This window comes from Heptranchias perlo, chromosome 6 (genome assembly GCF_035084215.1).
Source record: "Heptranchias perlo isolate sHepPer1 chromosome 6, sHepPer1.hap1, whole genome shotgun sequence".
NCBI lineage: Eukaryota > Metazoa > Chordata > Chondrichthyes > Hexanchiformes > Hexanchidae > Heptranchias > Heptranchias perlo.
Genome location: NC_090330.1, coordinates 44346648 through 44363168, shown reverse-complemented (window position 1 = coordinate 44363168; position 16521 = coordinate 44346648). Strand labels below are relative to the sequence as shown.

Sequence of the window (16521 nt, the reverse complement as noted above, 5' to 3'; positions counted from 1 at the left end):
ATAGCTGAGAGGATGGTGGAGTCCGACTTCAACACTAGTGAAGTAATGTCGCAGGTGATAGCGAGAATGTCTGCTATGGAGAGAGTGGCTGCCTCCTTGGAGCTTCAGGCACGGCTTTCAAATGACCCTATGCAGGCCCTGACCATGGGCACACATGAGATGTCTGCCGCCTTCAACAGGATGACCGATACCTTATCCATGGCCTTACAACGCATCACAGATGTGTACCAAGCTGCTCTCCAGCAGAGTGGTGGGAATGATATGGCACTGACCTAGGAGAGGGATCATGACGAAAGGGGACATGGAAGTGAGAACTTCTCAAAGCGCTCCCACGTCACACCTATTGTTTCCCCCCACCCCCAACCAGTACCCGAAATGCTGCCTCGTCTCCCAATGGCCGAGTCTGCCTCTGTGCAGGTGGAGCATTCTTTGGCGGGGTCCTCATGGGCTTCAAAACCCAGAGGTCGTAGGCAAAAAGCATCTCAGCGGTCAGGGCCGGGAGCTGAGTAGCCTGCCATTACCTCTGCTGAAGCCACAGGGGATGCACCATGTAGAAGCGGTAGGAAGCGTAAGTTCAGCAATTGTAGTTCACCAGGGGTATGCACAAGGGTGTTTGAAGATATGTTATGTTGTGAAGTTTCCTTTTTTATAGATTGGTACATTAAATGTATTGATTAGCATCACTTCCACGTCTTGGCCTTTATAGCATCCCGAGTGTTAAGCTGCCATTTCACTTGCTTCATGATGAATGCCAATACATGATGGTACCCATTGGGCAGATGTGCAGTGGGTGTATGCATGGTTGAACGACTGTTTTGTATAAGAGCTGGTGGGGGGGTGGGGGGTGCGGTTGGTGGTGGTTGTGCCAGCCGGCCTGATTATCTCAATATCTCACTTTTGCCACTGTTACTAAGAGAACCCATGAGAGATGAGGGCGTCCCTGGCAGCAATGTGCGCAGGTGGTCTGGCAATGGGTGCCCCATCTTCATATTCCTCCTCCTCCTCCTCCTCATTCTTCAATGTTGTCGCCAACAGGGTATGCTTGATGAGTGCTTTTGTCCTCCTCCACCTCTAACCCTCTCTGTTGCGCTATGTTGTGCACGGTGCAGCACACGATTATTCAGGAGACGCTCACTGGCGAGTACTGAAGGGCACCCCCAGACCTATCCAAGCACCTGAAGTGCATTTTCAACATGCCTATGGCTTGCTCAGTGACACACTTGGTAGTCTGGTTGTATTGCTCTTGTGCCTCGTTGGTGGGGTTCCTCACAGATGTTTGCAGGGGGTATCCCTTGTCTCCAATGAGCCAGTCCTTAAGTCTGTCTCCTGTTTGGAAGAGGTTTGGAATGTTGAACTGGCGCAGAATGAATGCATCATGACAGTTGCCAGACAATCTGGTGCACACCTGCATAAATTGGTTCTTGTGGTTGCACACCAGCTGTGTATTGATGGAGTGAAAGCCCTTGCGGTTTATGAAGACTCCTGGCTATTGGTGGTCCTCAGATTGACACGTGGCAATCGATTGCACCCTGCTCCCGTGGGAAGCCAACCAGCGAGGCAAAGCCGTCTGCTCATTCTGGCTATTGTCATCATAGGGGAAGTTAATGTAATCGGATGCCCTGGCAAACAAGCCACCTGTCACCAGCCTTGTACACTTGCGTGCAGATGACTGACACACCCTGCAGATGTCACCAGTGATGCCCTGGAAGGATCCAGAGGCAAAGAAATCGAGGTCGGTGGTTAATTTTACTGTGACAGACAATATGTGGCCACCAAATCCAGCAGGGAGTAGGTCTTCCTCAAGGAGGCTGCAGATGTGTGCGACCACATGCCAACTCAATCTGAGCCTGCATAGGCACTGCTCCCCAGAGAGGTCCATGAAGCTCAGTCTCTGCCTGAATACCCTCTTGCGTTAGTAGTGCATCCTGCGACGTTGTCCCCTCTGTTGCACAAGTCTCTTGTGCCACCTGTAGGTCCCAACACAGCACGACATGTCTGCCATGGGTGGTCATTTTCCTCCTCAGATGTCCTCTGGAATACAACCATTGTGATCCCAATCCTGATCTTGTCAGTTTGAGAGGCTCCAAAGTTTTGCTAAAAATGTCTTGGCACAAGAACTCTTAATCATACATTTGCCTGAGAACTGAGACTAGCTGCAATACCTGAGCTTCATTGCGATGTCAATCACAGGTTTAAAAGCCAAAATTAACTTTGGCTAAATCTCGCTTCCGTTTCACTGGCGAGATTCACGAGCGCCAGGAAACCAGTGCAGGAGACATTAAGTTTGTTTGTTTCAGAATCAATTTTTTAAAAATACCTATCTCAAGTAGGTAAATTGCATTACAATAATGTTCCGCCTGCCGGCAGTAATTCGGGACGTGACTTACGGGATTCGGCCGTGCGTGAATTGGAGCCAGGTTGCTTCTCGATTTTAAAAATCTGCAATTTTGATCTCCCACCCACCCCCAACCCACCTGTTCTTGGGGGTTAAAATTCCCCCATGGTACCACTCTGAATTTCTTCATTGCTGTTCGGGTGGCTGCTTTCTGAGGCACTGTTACAAGTGCAGGCAACTAATCCTCGACTGTGACCAGATTTGGGAAGGGGTCTGCATCTCTTTCACTGGGCATACTGGAGTCCTGCTCAATCCCATGTATGCCAGCAGAGACTGACCCCAGAATATTCAGGGCCTATGGTTCCCTTCCTCAATATGGCCATTGAAGGCAAATAGCAACAGCAGTGGTAAAGAAGAATGGCACTATAATAAGGAACAGGTCACTCAGCAGAAAAGTGTGCCTCTCTTCGGCCTCCTACAAAGTGCTCATTTCAGACGTGTTTAGCATCTGGAGTGTCGCTCTGACATTATGGGGAGGCCCTTAGCCTCGATGACCCTGGTCAGGCTAGGGCCTCCATGCTTTATAATATGGTGAGTCAGTACCCAATACTCATTTGTGCAACATGCTCAGGCCATCACATTATTGCCTCCCCAAGTGTTACTATTGGGTGGGGGGAGCAATATTTTGTAAGATAATGCATCAGTTGATTTAAGAATGTGATGTATATGCTTTTTCTTTGACAGTTAAGCTCAGAAATTTCAATGCATTTTACTATTTTCAGGTGTTACTTGCAATTTTGCAATCACTAACCCTTGAAGTAATATTTGTTGCTGTAGGAAAATGTTTGTCTTGTAGATTGCTTGAACTAGCAGCGACAGTGCAAACTCAGCAAAATTAGAGTTACAGCATGGCTGAGGATTTAGGGGTTAGATTTTCACGAGGGTTCTCCTGATCATCTGCTGTAATCTCAGTGGAAGATTAGTGGGAAACCTGGAAAAACAGTGTAAATGGCGTCTGGTTAGAAGGGAAATCCTTTTTGTGTGGAACCCATCCAACTCGTGCAGCTCACAAACTGCTTGATGACATTTCAGGATGGTCTAAAGCGCGGATTGTACAGCAGAATTTCTGATTTTGTTTAGGATGTAATGCTCCGTTTGCCCATCTACCTCCAGTAAATAGCACAGTTGGGTAGTTTTACGTTGCCGCCATCTTTTGTATCTCTTCATAGGTCCTGCAGGTAGTGTACATAGTGTTGACACTGACTGTCTGCTCCTGCCAAGCATTCTGCACTGTTGTTGTTTACAAAGGGTGCACTCAAATGCTAAGTTGGGTTATCCTCCTTATACTCATCTCATGCAGCAGCATCTTCACTTTAACAGTCAACAAACAATGGGTCTGAGTGCTGTGCTGTCTCATCACTTCCCCACAAACTGTCTTTATATTTGTTTTGCTTTTCTTTGATTTTTTTTCCCCCATATACAGGAAAAATTGAAAAATAGGCTTAAAGTATTGCTGCTTTTGGAAAGGCTACAATATATTTTCTGTATACCTTTTAAGTGGTTGTATCATTTAAACTGTTGGCTGAAGCCCTTTAAGGCTGCTGATGCACATTACTTTCCACCCAACCCTTTGGTAATCGCCTGTGTACATAAAGAAAGACTTGCATTTATATAGCGCCTTTCACAACCTCAGGATGTCCCAATTTGCTTTACAGCTTAGAGGTACCTTTTGAAGTGTAGTCACACCTGTAATGTAGGAAACATTGCCCAAATTTAGCTCACCTTGGTATTAGCAGACCCATTAACTTGCAGCAATTAGCCCTTCCCAATTCATGCAAGTGCAAGGCTCTCAGTACTCCAGTCCTGCCATCTCAGTGCCAGGATAGAAAATCTCCAGCCTACAAAGTCACAATGAACCAGGTTCAAATCAATTTGGACATTTTGATGTCAAGCCCTCAAAACCTGAAGATAGCAGAAAGTGACACAGAATTTGGCTGTACTCCAATGTGCAGATGCTATGCAGATATATTGGACTCAATTGACAGGACCATTGAATAGAGTAATGAATGTTCTATAGCCTGTGGGAAACCTAAACATAACCTTACACAAAACAAAGTAGCTATTCTAGAAAAATTGATTGGAAGTTCCTGAAAACACTGGGACTTTAGAAAAGGCATCGTTGGGCATTCATTTCTGAGAACTTGAGATCCTTCAAAGATGATTTAGTCATGATGAGTCAACTAAAGAGGAAGGAATATCAGTATCTTGCTCTAATATAGCAATGTTAACATAGCAAAATGTCCCAAAAGCTCCTCAAAGGTGGAGGAGTCTGATACTGATTAGGAGTTGGAGAAAGAGTTAGGGGAGACTATTGCCTTCAGTACTTTCCTCATGCCCAGTGCCAAAGACTACTCCCCTAGGTGAACTCTTGCTTGTTACAAACCAGAGTATGCCAAAAGTGTACTTATTCCATCCATTGTTACCTTCGAACTCATATCTATCAACAGATGTGCACATACCTGGATTTGTCTGAGGAATTGAGTGTCTGTCGACTGTGCTTCACAAGAGATGCTGTGATAGAGTTGATGAATATCAGAAGGAATTCCCAGAAAATCCAGTTTGTTCTCTCTTGTGATAGCCTTACAATGGGTAGGAAAACCTGACCTGCCATGTCAAATTAAAATTCATTTTTTTATATGGTATTCTGTCTGTCATTAATGCATTGTTTATTTTAATAAGATATTAATGTCATACTTTCTCTGTTTAGTTAACCAGCCACCTTCAAAATGCTGTATACATGCCTATTATTCCCCATTTCCAAACATCGAAGGAGAAACTTCCGCTGAGTTTAATTCTGCATTGGGTAAGCACTTGAAAGTTACTTTACCATAGGAATATATTATAGAAAGTATTATTATGATTACCAATTCTAGGTATTTGCTAACAAAATTTTGAACTACAGTTCAGGTATTTGCACTGTTTTTCTATTTACTAAGTGAATGGTTAAAAGTGATTTCAAATGTGAGTTAAGAGGATTATATTGCAAGCTCTCTGTAACAGGCTAATGTAAGGGGTTAATCTTTGACCTTTTTAATTGAAATGTAAGTTTTGGGGCTAACATAGGCATTATGAGTAGGTGAAGTTAATCTGAGTTAGTATATGCAGTCAGTCACAAAGTCTAACATTTCCCCACCTTGAAACATAAAAGACGACGGTCTTGGCAGTTTCATAATCCAACTTCTTGCTAAGTCAAACAATGTACAGCTCATTATTTCTTGCCTATTAAAATTAATGGGCAAAAAATATCACTATGTCCACCCACAATTTCCCACAATGTGCTCACTGAGTGCCCCTCCCCACTGGCAACTTAGGAGTGTGGAATCAGCTCTCAGGTTTACTAAATCATCCATTCTAATATTTGGACTGCATGGGGGTGCCTTTGAATATGTTCCAGAGAAAGTGGCAGAATGGTTGTGCTGTGCAGTGTGCTGCAGAAAATAGCCATCAAAAGAGGTATATGCTTGTTTAATGAGGAGGACCGGCAACAAGCCCTGGCACCCTATGGGGAAGATGATGATGGGAAGATAACAGAGGCAGAGCAGAAACTACAGGAAGCAGCACCATTTGCCAGGATTCTTGAGGCTTGCCTATCTGCTTGATTGGGTGTTCCTTTCTCTTTTTATATGAAACCAGCTTTTCATTATTACTGTTGTTTATCTGGTAAACATAAATTTAGATGAAAAACAGTGACTTTAAAGTTTATGGCAATGTTTTGAAGGTTGGTGTAGGAGCCCTCCCTACCACCCACTTTCCCTTTTTACCACAAAACCACTTAATAGTTTGATCTTGCATCGTGCACATAGGCCTAAAGAAGTCATTCTATTGGATGCCTAGGAGTTCTGAATCATGAAGGAGAACTGTTTGAAGATGTGGTGCTATACACCCAAGTTTAATGTGCACTGGGACTTTGTGGTCATTTAAAGAAAGATGAGAAAAACCAAAGGATCTTTCACCCTTTCACCACGTGGACCCGAAGGACTGGATCCAGGCTGAAACTGGTATCCACTAGGATTTTCAGTTACCAAAATGAATCAACAATTGAGATAATGCCCCTTGCTTTCTCCAATCAATACCTGTCAGATAGACTCTTAAGCTGTACAAAGCAATAATATGGCACTTGGGAGCATCCAACACCATATCCCACTGATTAGCCTATTGTTCTCAATGGTGGGTAGAGCACAGTAGATTCCCAAGTGAATTCACCAATAACATAAAAGAATAGATACTTTCAAAAAAGCCCAAAACAGACAAACAAGTCTGTTCCCTACAATTCTATCCAACATAGCTAAAGCAATTCAGTTAAATAGTTAGCATAAATGCAGACACAATGGGCCAAATATCCTCCTTCCATAATTTTCATGATTTTACATCATTGATGAAGATGTTAGATTGGATGGGTGACAGTGGACAACCTTGCCTCACTCCCGTTTTGAGAGGAGCGGGCACAATGAGTCCCTAATCTATCTTTACATGAATCTGAGAGCAGGAATACACGTTCTGGGCGTAATCCGAGATTTGGCTGTGTGCTTCCATGGCTTCCAGCTTCTCCATGAGAGATGCAGGAGGCCCTGTGCATAAAATCAATGAAAGCAATCTAAGTAGGTTTCTCCTGAACCTTAGTGTTGTGTGATTTTTGTATAAAGCAACCACCAATCACATACAACAGTAATGTCTAAGATGCAGCCTGCATGTTTTTTTTGATGTGGCACACAAATCTCCTGCGGGTTCCTTTTTTTGTGCTTTATGCAAAGCTGGCTTAAGTACCTTCAAGCAGTTCAAAGTTCTTAGACGTGAAAAACGAGAAAAGGATTTTGACCCATCAGGGAGTAGTCTTTACCAATCCTCCAGATACTTGGCGAGAGGACCAGAAGAGAAAAGAAAGAGATGGGACATAGGAAAGTGAGGACTAAGGGAGATGGTGGACCAGAAAAAGAGGGTACGAATGAATGAAAAGAGAGCAAATGAACCAAGCTTTCAGGACAGGGATGATGGGACAAAGGAGTGAGAAGGTGACAGGAAATGAGGATATTTTACAGTCTTGCTTGTGCTTGAGGTGCTGCTTTTTATGTATTGGGCTTGCATTTTTGCATAATCATTTGCAGTTGACTCTCTGGTTTTGACACATGCATCTGGCCCCCAGCTCTCAAAGGTTGGACATCTCTGCTATACTGTATGACTTATGGCATGATTTGAGTTTCAGCTCAGGCTTGTAGAAGCATATACCATAAGCAAGAATAATAGCTCTTCATTTGACTCTGCTATTTCTTTCCTTTAAATTAGGATGGCTATTCAAATTAGAGTAGGCCTTTATGCAATATTCCGTGATATTCTTATTAAAAATTTCAATAAAACAAATGTATAAAATCAGCCACCCTATAATTTGCTTCTTGGTGTAACATTTTTTGATTGGCTCTCAAATGGATTGTTGTGGAGAAGGGTCACTCCAAAAAGCAAAATATTGTTATGTTTGGCTCAACTGCTGATTGTAACTGGAAAATAAATTTCAGAACTGAATGATGCATGAAACTATTTGTATTCACGAGATGTGAGCCTCTTTTTAAAAACTGCACTATGTACATCTGCAGCAGTGTTGTTGGACTTGTCCCAATCAGCACAATCCAAATGATGAACATAGATACTGTTAAATGTGATCAATTTGTACTTTGTTTTTCTAGTTTATCGTCGTTTTTGGAGCGCACTAATGTTTTTGGCAGTGATATTTATTACAATTGGATTCATAAGCATCACTTTTAAAGCATTTTGTCAGAATTATAGGATGTATAAAGCAGTGGGACTAATATTTCTGCTATCTGGTAAGTGAAAGTTTTTAAGGCCTGGGTATTACTTTATTTGCACTGTCAAAAGCAGATTTTGGAACAGAAATAAAACATGGTGAACTTCATAGCTCGTCGGTGATGAAGTTCAAAATAATGTAAATCACAGCCTCTCATAGTGCTAATTGTGCAACCCTTACTTATGTGTTATATGCAAGCCTTTTTAAATAAAAGGAATTATGACTTATTTGGTGATTTTGGAATGATGGACCCTGTCCAGGAGAACTAGCTGCTGATGTCTGACTGTTATATTTCATTTCCAAGTTGGGGAAGTAGTGACTATTTAAAACATTTTGGAATAGATTTTCATCTGTACTGTCTGGGTGTTACTTATTGCCTGGGCAGAGTGCAAGAGGAAAATCAGGCTGGGGGATTGAATGCCAATAACAGAGCCTGTCTGATTTTGTTTCCATTAGTTTAAATGGAAAAAAAAATCAAGTGGGATCCATCATGAGTGTGCAAACCTCCCAGTCTGATTTTTTGTTCTGCACACCACTCTGGTGCTTTACACCCAGACAGTAGACATGAAAATCTACCCATTTATCCTCTGTTTTTTGCAATGGACCACTGAGGGCAGGCAGTTGACCTGCTCTGAGGCCACTTCTTTTACCACAAATTATGTGCAAAAATGTGAAAGGTTCAGTAGCCACTGATTTTATAGTTCCCTGTCCTTGGAATTTCATCTAGCTTCTTCTCAATGTTTGACCCAGGTGATAGGACCATTTTTCATGGGTTGTGTAGTTTATGAAGTCAGGGACATCCTGCAGAAGTCATTTCTAAATTTTAGCCTACAGAAACCTAACTTTGTGGAACTTCATGGACTCCATACAGCACATGGAAATATAAAACCTAACTTCCATCTAATTCCCCCATCCTATCACCTCTGTCTCTTACTAGTTTCCCTTCTAATTCCCTCATGCATTCGCCAAGCTCATCTTGGCCATGAGACCCACTTCATGCTCCTTTGACCCCATTCCTACTAAATTTCTGGTCACCCAATGTCCCTTTGTGGTATCCATGCTAGCTGACATTATAAATGTTCCCTGGTTTATGTTACTGGACTAACAGAACACTAGTTCAGCAACAAAACCACTACACTACCATACACAGGCCTGGACTCATAATCCAGAGAAGGTGAGTTGAAATTCCATAATGCTGAATTCAAATTTTAAAACTGAATTCAAATTCTCAAAATAAATCTGGAAATAAAAAGCTGGTATCAGTAAAGTAATCATGAAGCTGTCGGCTTGTTGTAAAAACTCAACTGGTTCACTCGTCCTTTTTAGGGAAGGAAAACGCCCATCCTTACCAGGTCCAGCCTGTATGTGACTCCAGTCCCAAATGAATGTAACTGCCTTCTGAAGTGGCCTTGCAAGCCATTCAGTTGTATCAAACCACTAGAATGAATACTACAGCTCTTCAAGAAGAAGGCCCACCACCATCTTTTCAGGCCAACTGGGGATAGGCAGTAAATGCAGGCCTTCTCAGCGATGCCAACATCTTTCAAAATTGCCTTCATCACCCCACTTCTCAAAAAAAAGCCACCTATATAACCCTTCTGTCCTCGCAAACTACTATCCCATCTGCAACCTTCCTTCCCTTTCTCAAGTCCTTAAATATGTTGTCACCTCCCAGATCCTTGCCTACCTCTTCTGCAACTCCCTATTTTGAATCCCTTCAGTGAGGTTTGAGCCTCACCCACAGCACCAAAACAACCCTATCCAAAGTCATGAACAACATTCTCTAGCAGTGACAATAGTGCATTATCTCTCCTTGACCTTTCTGCTGTCTTTGACACAGTTTAGTACACCTTTGCTCTGTTAAGGTTTCCACCTCTCTCATCTCAGTGGGACTGCCCTCATTTCATTGCACTCTTACTCTGGCCTCAATCGGATAGGTATCTCTAGCAATGGCTTCTTCTCCACCCTTGCACTGTTACCTCTAGAGTTCCCCCAAGGATCTATCCTTGGTCCCCCCCACTCCTCTTCTCCATTTACATTTTGCTCCTTGGTGACATTTTCTACAGACAGGTCAGCTTCCACATGTAATCTGACGAAAACCCTGCTCCATCTCTCTCAATCCCTCCACTGCATCTCTGCTGTCAGACTGCTTGTTCAACATCCAGTCTAGGATAAGTTGCAATTACCTCCAACTAAAGCCTCAAATTGGTCCCCCTGATTAATTTAAATAAAATAGGTGGGCTGACGGTGCTACTTCTGCTGCTCGTTGACAGCTCGCCTAATGGAGCACATCAATATCGCACATTGCTGGCGCCATTTAAAAGCAGCCTCCACTTCATAGAAGCACTGGAATATGTAAACTAACACACAAGACAGGCACTAGGGGTTACACAAAGTGATTTGTAGAAAGGCATCAGTCATGTAACCATTTGTTAAATCAAGACGGCAATCTTTTGGAGTAGTGAAGTAAAATGTTTTGGTCTAGCTGTTGGTCTTCATAATCTTGGTGATGAACAGCCGTGCAGCTATACTGTTTGAGGGCATTGATATGGTGGGTCAGGACTGGGTCAAAAGAACATAATAGGAGCAGGAGTAGGCCATACGGCTCCTAGAGCCTGCTCCGCCATTCAATAAGATCATAACTGATCTTGTACCTCAACTCCATTTTCCTGCCCTATCCCCATATCCCCATATCCCTTGATTCCCTTAGTGTCCAAAATTCTATCGATCTCAATCTTGAATATATTCAATGACTGGAATTCTCTACCCCAGAGGGCTGTGGATGCTCAAAGATTCACAACCCTCTGAGTGAAGAAATTTTTCCTCATCTCAGTCTAAATGGCTTCTTATCTTGCGACTATGACCTCCAATTCTAGATGCGCCTCTACCCTGTCAAGCCCTCTAGGAATTTTATATGTTTCAATGCGATCACCTCTCATTCTTTTAAACTCCAGAGAATATCGGCCGATTTTACTCAATCTCTCCTCATAGGACAAGTCTCTACCCCAGGAATCAATCTAGTGAACCTTCATTGCACCCCCTCTAAGGCAAGTATATCCTTCCTTAGATAAGGAGACCAAAACTGTACACAGTACTCCAGATCTGGTCTCACTAGAGCCCTATATAATTGCAGCAAGACCTCTTTACTCTTGTACTCCAACTCCCTTGCAATAGAGGCTAACCTATCATTTGCCTTCCTAATTGCTTGTTGTACCTGCATTTTAACTTTGTGATTCTGTGGGTCAAATGGAAAGAGGGTGTGTTGGTACTCCTGGGAAGGGGAGGGATGGTTCAGGAGAATCTCTACTCAATAATTTGCTGCATTACAGCTCTGGCAGCTCACGGCAATTCTGGACCTTGCTGTTCCTTTGCATCCTCAAAGGCATCCTCATCCTCATCATCTTCCTGCTCCATTTCTTCTTCTGCAGGAAACTTCAAGGCAACTCCCCTTTGTATTGCAAGATTGTGGAGCATGCAGAAAATGATTATCAATCTTTACTCTGGGCTGTACTGAAGGACTCCTCCTGAGTTCTCCAGACAGTGGAACCGTTCTTTCAAGATGCCAGTGGTTTGCTTGATCAGAACCCTTGTTGCTGAATAGCTCTCGATATTGGCACTCTACATCTGTGTCTGGGTTCCTGACAGGAGTTATGAGCCAGTTGGTGAAGGGATAACGTTTGTTCCCCAGCAGCCAGAATGCCACTCGATGGTCTGGATGGAACAGAGGGAGTATTGAGGATCTTCTTCCATGGGGGAAGCTAATGAACTGTTGTTACCTCGTAAACAATGTATCAGAGACCTGCCCGGTGACTGTGCACAACAAACGGACTGATGTTGCTGATGTCACCAGAAGCATTTGGGGAGGAGCCAGAGGCATAAAAGTTTAGAGTTCCGGTGACCAAACAGCCAGAGGCAGTGCGGCGCATACCCTGATGATGGGCTCCAATTCTCACTACGACAGGGCCATAGGTAAATGACTGTCTCCCTGTTGAATCACAGCCACCTTACACACTGTGCCTCTGTGAGCTCAAGTATGATGTGCTGGTTCTGAATACCCACATGCTGTAATGGCTCCTCCACCCATGCCTCCTTTGCCCACTTCTTACAGCCTGTTCAGGTCTTTGCTCCATTCCTTGCTGCTGGTCCTCCTTCTGATTTGGGAGCCTCAAGGGTAGGCCCAGCATTCTCATGTTCAGAAATTTAGAACAGTCAAATCCCGTAGAACAGTTCTTACGCTCCACAAACATACTGCAAAAGTATCTCTCAAACACTTGCCAAAACAGCCAAAAACACACTAGAAACTTAAAACGACTAACCAGAGACTGACCTTAATACAGGTGAAGATCCCTATAAATACTGCTTCTGAAAGCTGCTTGCCGACTGTGCTCACCATAATTCGTTGGGCGGGATAAAGAAGTGACATTTCCGGTGCACACGGACACCAATTTCACTTGTGGGTCTAGATTCAGACGCAGAACCCTTATGAACATATTTAAATGCTTGCGATTGTTTCAGGCAGCCGCCAGGGAGACCTATCGAGCTCCTGAACCAATATGGCAATAGGTGTACCTCCGGCCCCATTCCGGTGCAGAATATCACGCTGCAGAATTTGACTTTGTGACGCCTATTTTGGACATGGAAAATGTGTGAAACTCATACCAATTTCTACCCCCATTTCTTTGCCACAGACTCCATCCCCTCCCCGGCCACTGTCTCAGGCTGACCAGATCAACCTCAGGTTCCGCTCCAAATGGAGCTGCCATTCATGAGCTGTGCATCCTCTCCATCACAAAGGTTCCTACTTCCCCCTTTGTAACATCGCCCACTTCAGCCCCTACCTCAGCCTATCTGCTACTGAAACCCCTATCTATGCTGTTATCACATTCAGACTCTATTTATTCCAATGCTCTCCTTGCTGATCTGTGTTCGCTCTCGGTCCCCTAATCCCTCAAATTTACAATTCTTAGACTTGGGTTTAAATCTCTTCCTACCTCTGTAACCTCCTCCAGTGAAATTTTCAAGATTGAGATAAATAGATTTTTGATGGGTAAGGCTATCAAGGGATATGGAGCAAAGGTGCGTGACTGGAGTTGAGGTACAGATGAGCTATGATCTAATAGAATGATGGAACAGGCTTGAATGGCCGAATGATCCTATGCTCCCCCAAACTCCATTCCTTCAACTCTGGCTTCTTGTGATTTTCCCCCCACCCTTCACGCCGACATTAGTGGTCCTGCATTCAGCCACTTAGGCTATACACTCTGGAATTCACTACCTAAACTCCACATCCATCTCCTTCTCATTCTTTAAGTTCCTTCTTAAAACCCATTTCTTTGACCAAGCTTCTCATCACTCCTCCTATTCTCTTCATCTTTAGCGAGGTGTCCATTTTTCTTTCCGTCTCCGTGAAAGGCTATATAAATACAAGTTGTTGTTGGGTTTCCACAGAACAACGACATGAAAAATAACTTACTAATATTCAATATAAACTCTCAAAGATGTGGCAAAATAATTTCCTGTAAATATACTGGATTGATGCCACTTAACAATGAACAGTCTCCACATTCAACAGAGATGTCCACTGGGTCAGTCAAAATTAACTGCTTAAAATTTAACTGAAAGCAAATGCACTTTTTTATCATTAGAGTAAACCTTTTTGTTTTGTCAGAAGGTTTAATAAACCCTAAAAATAAAATGATTTGATGTAATTCTAATTCTCACTCTTTGTATTTAGGTGGTTTGTTCACACTGTCAATTATCATGTATGTCTGCTGGATTTCAGCTGTAACTCAAATGATTAAAGAAGAAACTACAGATTGCAACTATGAAGGGATCGGAGTGAATTATGGCTGGTCTTTCATGGCAGCTCCTGTTGGGATATTTTTCTCTTTGATTGCAGGCTTGCTCTTCATTAAAATAGCTGGTACTGCTTACCAGGAAGGAATAGGCATCATATGAATGTATATACTGTCCAGCTAATCACAATGTGAAAAATATCATGTTTGTATTTTAACTGTTAAGGTAAAATTTAAGCTGTTGGGTTAAAGGCAAAGATGACCTTTGGCGACTAGTGTGTCCGTGGCTGCGGTCACTGCCCCGAGACCACACTGAAATGCACCTTGCGTGGACCAGACTAACCATAATTAAAAGCTTAAACATAACATATGATAATTAACAAATTAGTGTACTGCTAAACAAAATGGACTCTGCTAAACAAGATGGACTCTGTGAAAAGACATTAAAAAATGCTGACAAAGACATTTCACAACGAACTGATAAAAACTACAGAATAGACAAAGACCAGACTGTCTTAAGTTGATAACAGTTGTTTTAATACGATTGGAGGCCAATTGTTGCTGTCGGGGCCTAATTGGCTAATGTGTAACTAAGCAAGGCTAATAATGTAATAGCTGCTAAATGTCTGTACTTGTAATGTATAAAAGAAGCTCAACAATCATTTTAAAGTTGAGAAGGTGACTGCGTACACTGCGGAGAGTCAAGCTCTTCGCCCAAAGCTTTGTCCAATAAACTGCATGTTGAATCTTTAAGTCTGACTCCGAGTGGTGATTTTCCCACAACAAATTGGCGTAGTCGGCAGGATCTCACTGCTGGTGAGTCGATCGGTTGGCCTCGATCGGCGAACTGGAGTAGAGATTATTGAACTGTGGAAGTCAGACTGAGCCAACAATGCAGTTAAAAACGGGGGAAAGTTAGGGGAAGTTATGGGACAGTTGGGTAGAAACAGGAACTGATTGCTTGTGCTGATCGACTAAGGACAAGGAAGTGCCTGTCTCAAACGCGCAGCCTTAGACCGGTTGATAAGAGGGGAGATCCCCCACGCGAAGGTCAGGACCATGAAGTGGGCGTAGAGGCACAAGGGCACTTAGGATCGTGAAGCACAAGTAGTCAGGACCATCCGGCATCAAACTCTGTAGTGGCGAACAAACGCAGAGATAATTAGAGCATAAGTTAATTCGCGATGTGTACTGTCTGAAGTTTTAATGTCCGAAGTTTTAAGCGGTGCGGTAAGAATGCGTTAAGGAGCTAATCAACCTGACCTAGAGCCGGACTCCGGTGGAGGAAACACGTTACCAAAACGGTAATCGTGGCCAGAGTAAGTTCAGTTGAGACCCGATGAGTGGCCGGAGTCAGTTCACTTAAGTTATCCAGTGAGTGGCCGGAGTAAGTTAAAAGATGACAAGTGGGGAAACTAAGTGGGGACCTGCGGGTTCCCTTATTGATAAATATATGACAGACAGACACTCGTTGATTAAGCAGATGCAAAAGGATGGCTGGGATGTTTCTCAGACCTTAGAACAACAGAGAAAGTGGGTAGATGGGGAAAAGAAAGACAAAACAAAAAAGGCAGGGGTATTATTAGTACACCAATTAGCTGGACTAATGGGACAAGTAGCCACTTCCACTAAAAAGTGGAGCGAAGACAAGGACAAAATTAAGAAATTAGAATCTAGGGTAAGGGAATTAGAAAAAAGGAATCAATTAAAATGTTTAAAAGACAGAGACCCGGAAAAGAAAGGTTCTTTTGTTTTTAGTGTACTGTCTCTTTAAAAAGCCTGTCCTTATTGTGAGTGTTTTCTGTCGGTGTCGTGGGCCACGCCCCCTTACTGCGTCTTGCGTGTTTTCTTCTTTTGTGTAATGTATCTGTTTTGTCTTGTGTTCAATTCTGATATTGCTGAATTAAAATTGGAGTTATTGAGGTTAAGTGACCTATTAAATTCTGGTTCATATAAAATGTGAGCATGTCAAATTCCAGACATGGGATCTTCTAAAAAAAATTGGCATTTTGAATTTTTATCTTGTGATTGGCTGTGGTTAAAATAAAAAAGAGGTTAAAGAAAAATTAACGGGACAGATAAAGAAAAAAGCTATCAGGTATCACCGTGATAGGAAAAGTCAGAAAGCTGGAACAGCTCGGAGAGTTGGTTATAATCATACCCACGAATGGTATGTGAAAAAAATGAATTGGACAGCAAATTATAAAACTTACGAAGCAATGTGAAAATTGAGGGGTACCTAAAACAAAGGTTGATATAAACTAAAATGTACGATGGGAAATGTTATTTCCCGGTGAAAACGCTGCGTGAATCTGATATCTGGCTCCGTCGTTTTGTTACTAAAAAAAGTTAACCCCTTCCAAGGACACTGACATCTGTTTTCAATTCACCAAGACAAAATGAGGTTTAATTGTAAAAGAAAAGATAAAGTGCAGATTTAAAGAATTACAAGTTCAAAATATATAGTGTAAAGCAATCCACAAATGGAAAAAAAAGTCAAACCTGTGTGAAGAGAAATTTTGAAGGTGGAATGTGGA

General features: G+C 42.7%; 1 protein-coding gene across 2 annotated transcripts in view; it reads left to right on the top strand.

The window, feature by feature from the left end:
- LOC137322949 (transmembrane protein 182-like) overlaps window positions 1–15912 on the top strand; it is a 36910-nt gene extending 20998 nt beyond the window's left edge. For both annotated transcript variants that reach the window (XM_067986207.1, XM_067986206.1), the window contains exons 5-7: window positions 5103–5198; window positions 8071–8208; window positions 13924–15912. In XM_067986207.1, the coding sequence (XP_067842308.1) occupies window positions 5103–5198; window positions 8071–8208; window positions 13924–14147 (458 nt within the window). In that variant the 3' untranslated portion in view covers window positions 14148–15912. The remainder of the gene's footprint in view (window positions 1–5102; window positions 5199–8070; window positions 8209–13923) is intronic.
- Window positions 15913–16521: the final 609 nt, after the last annotated feature.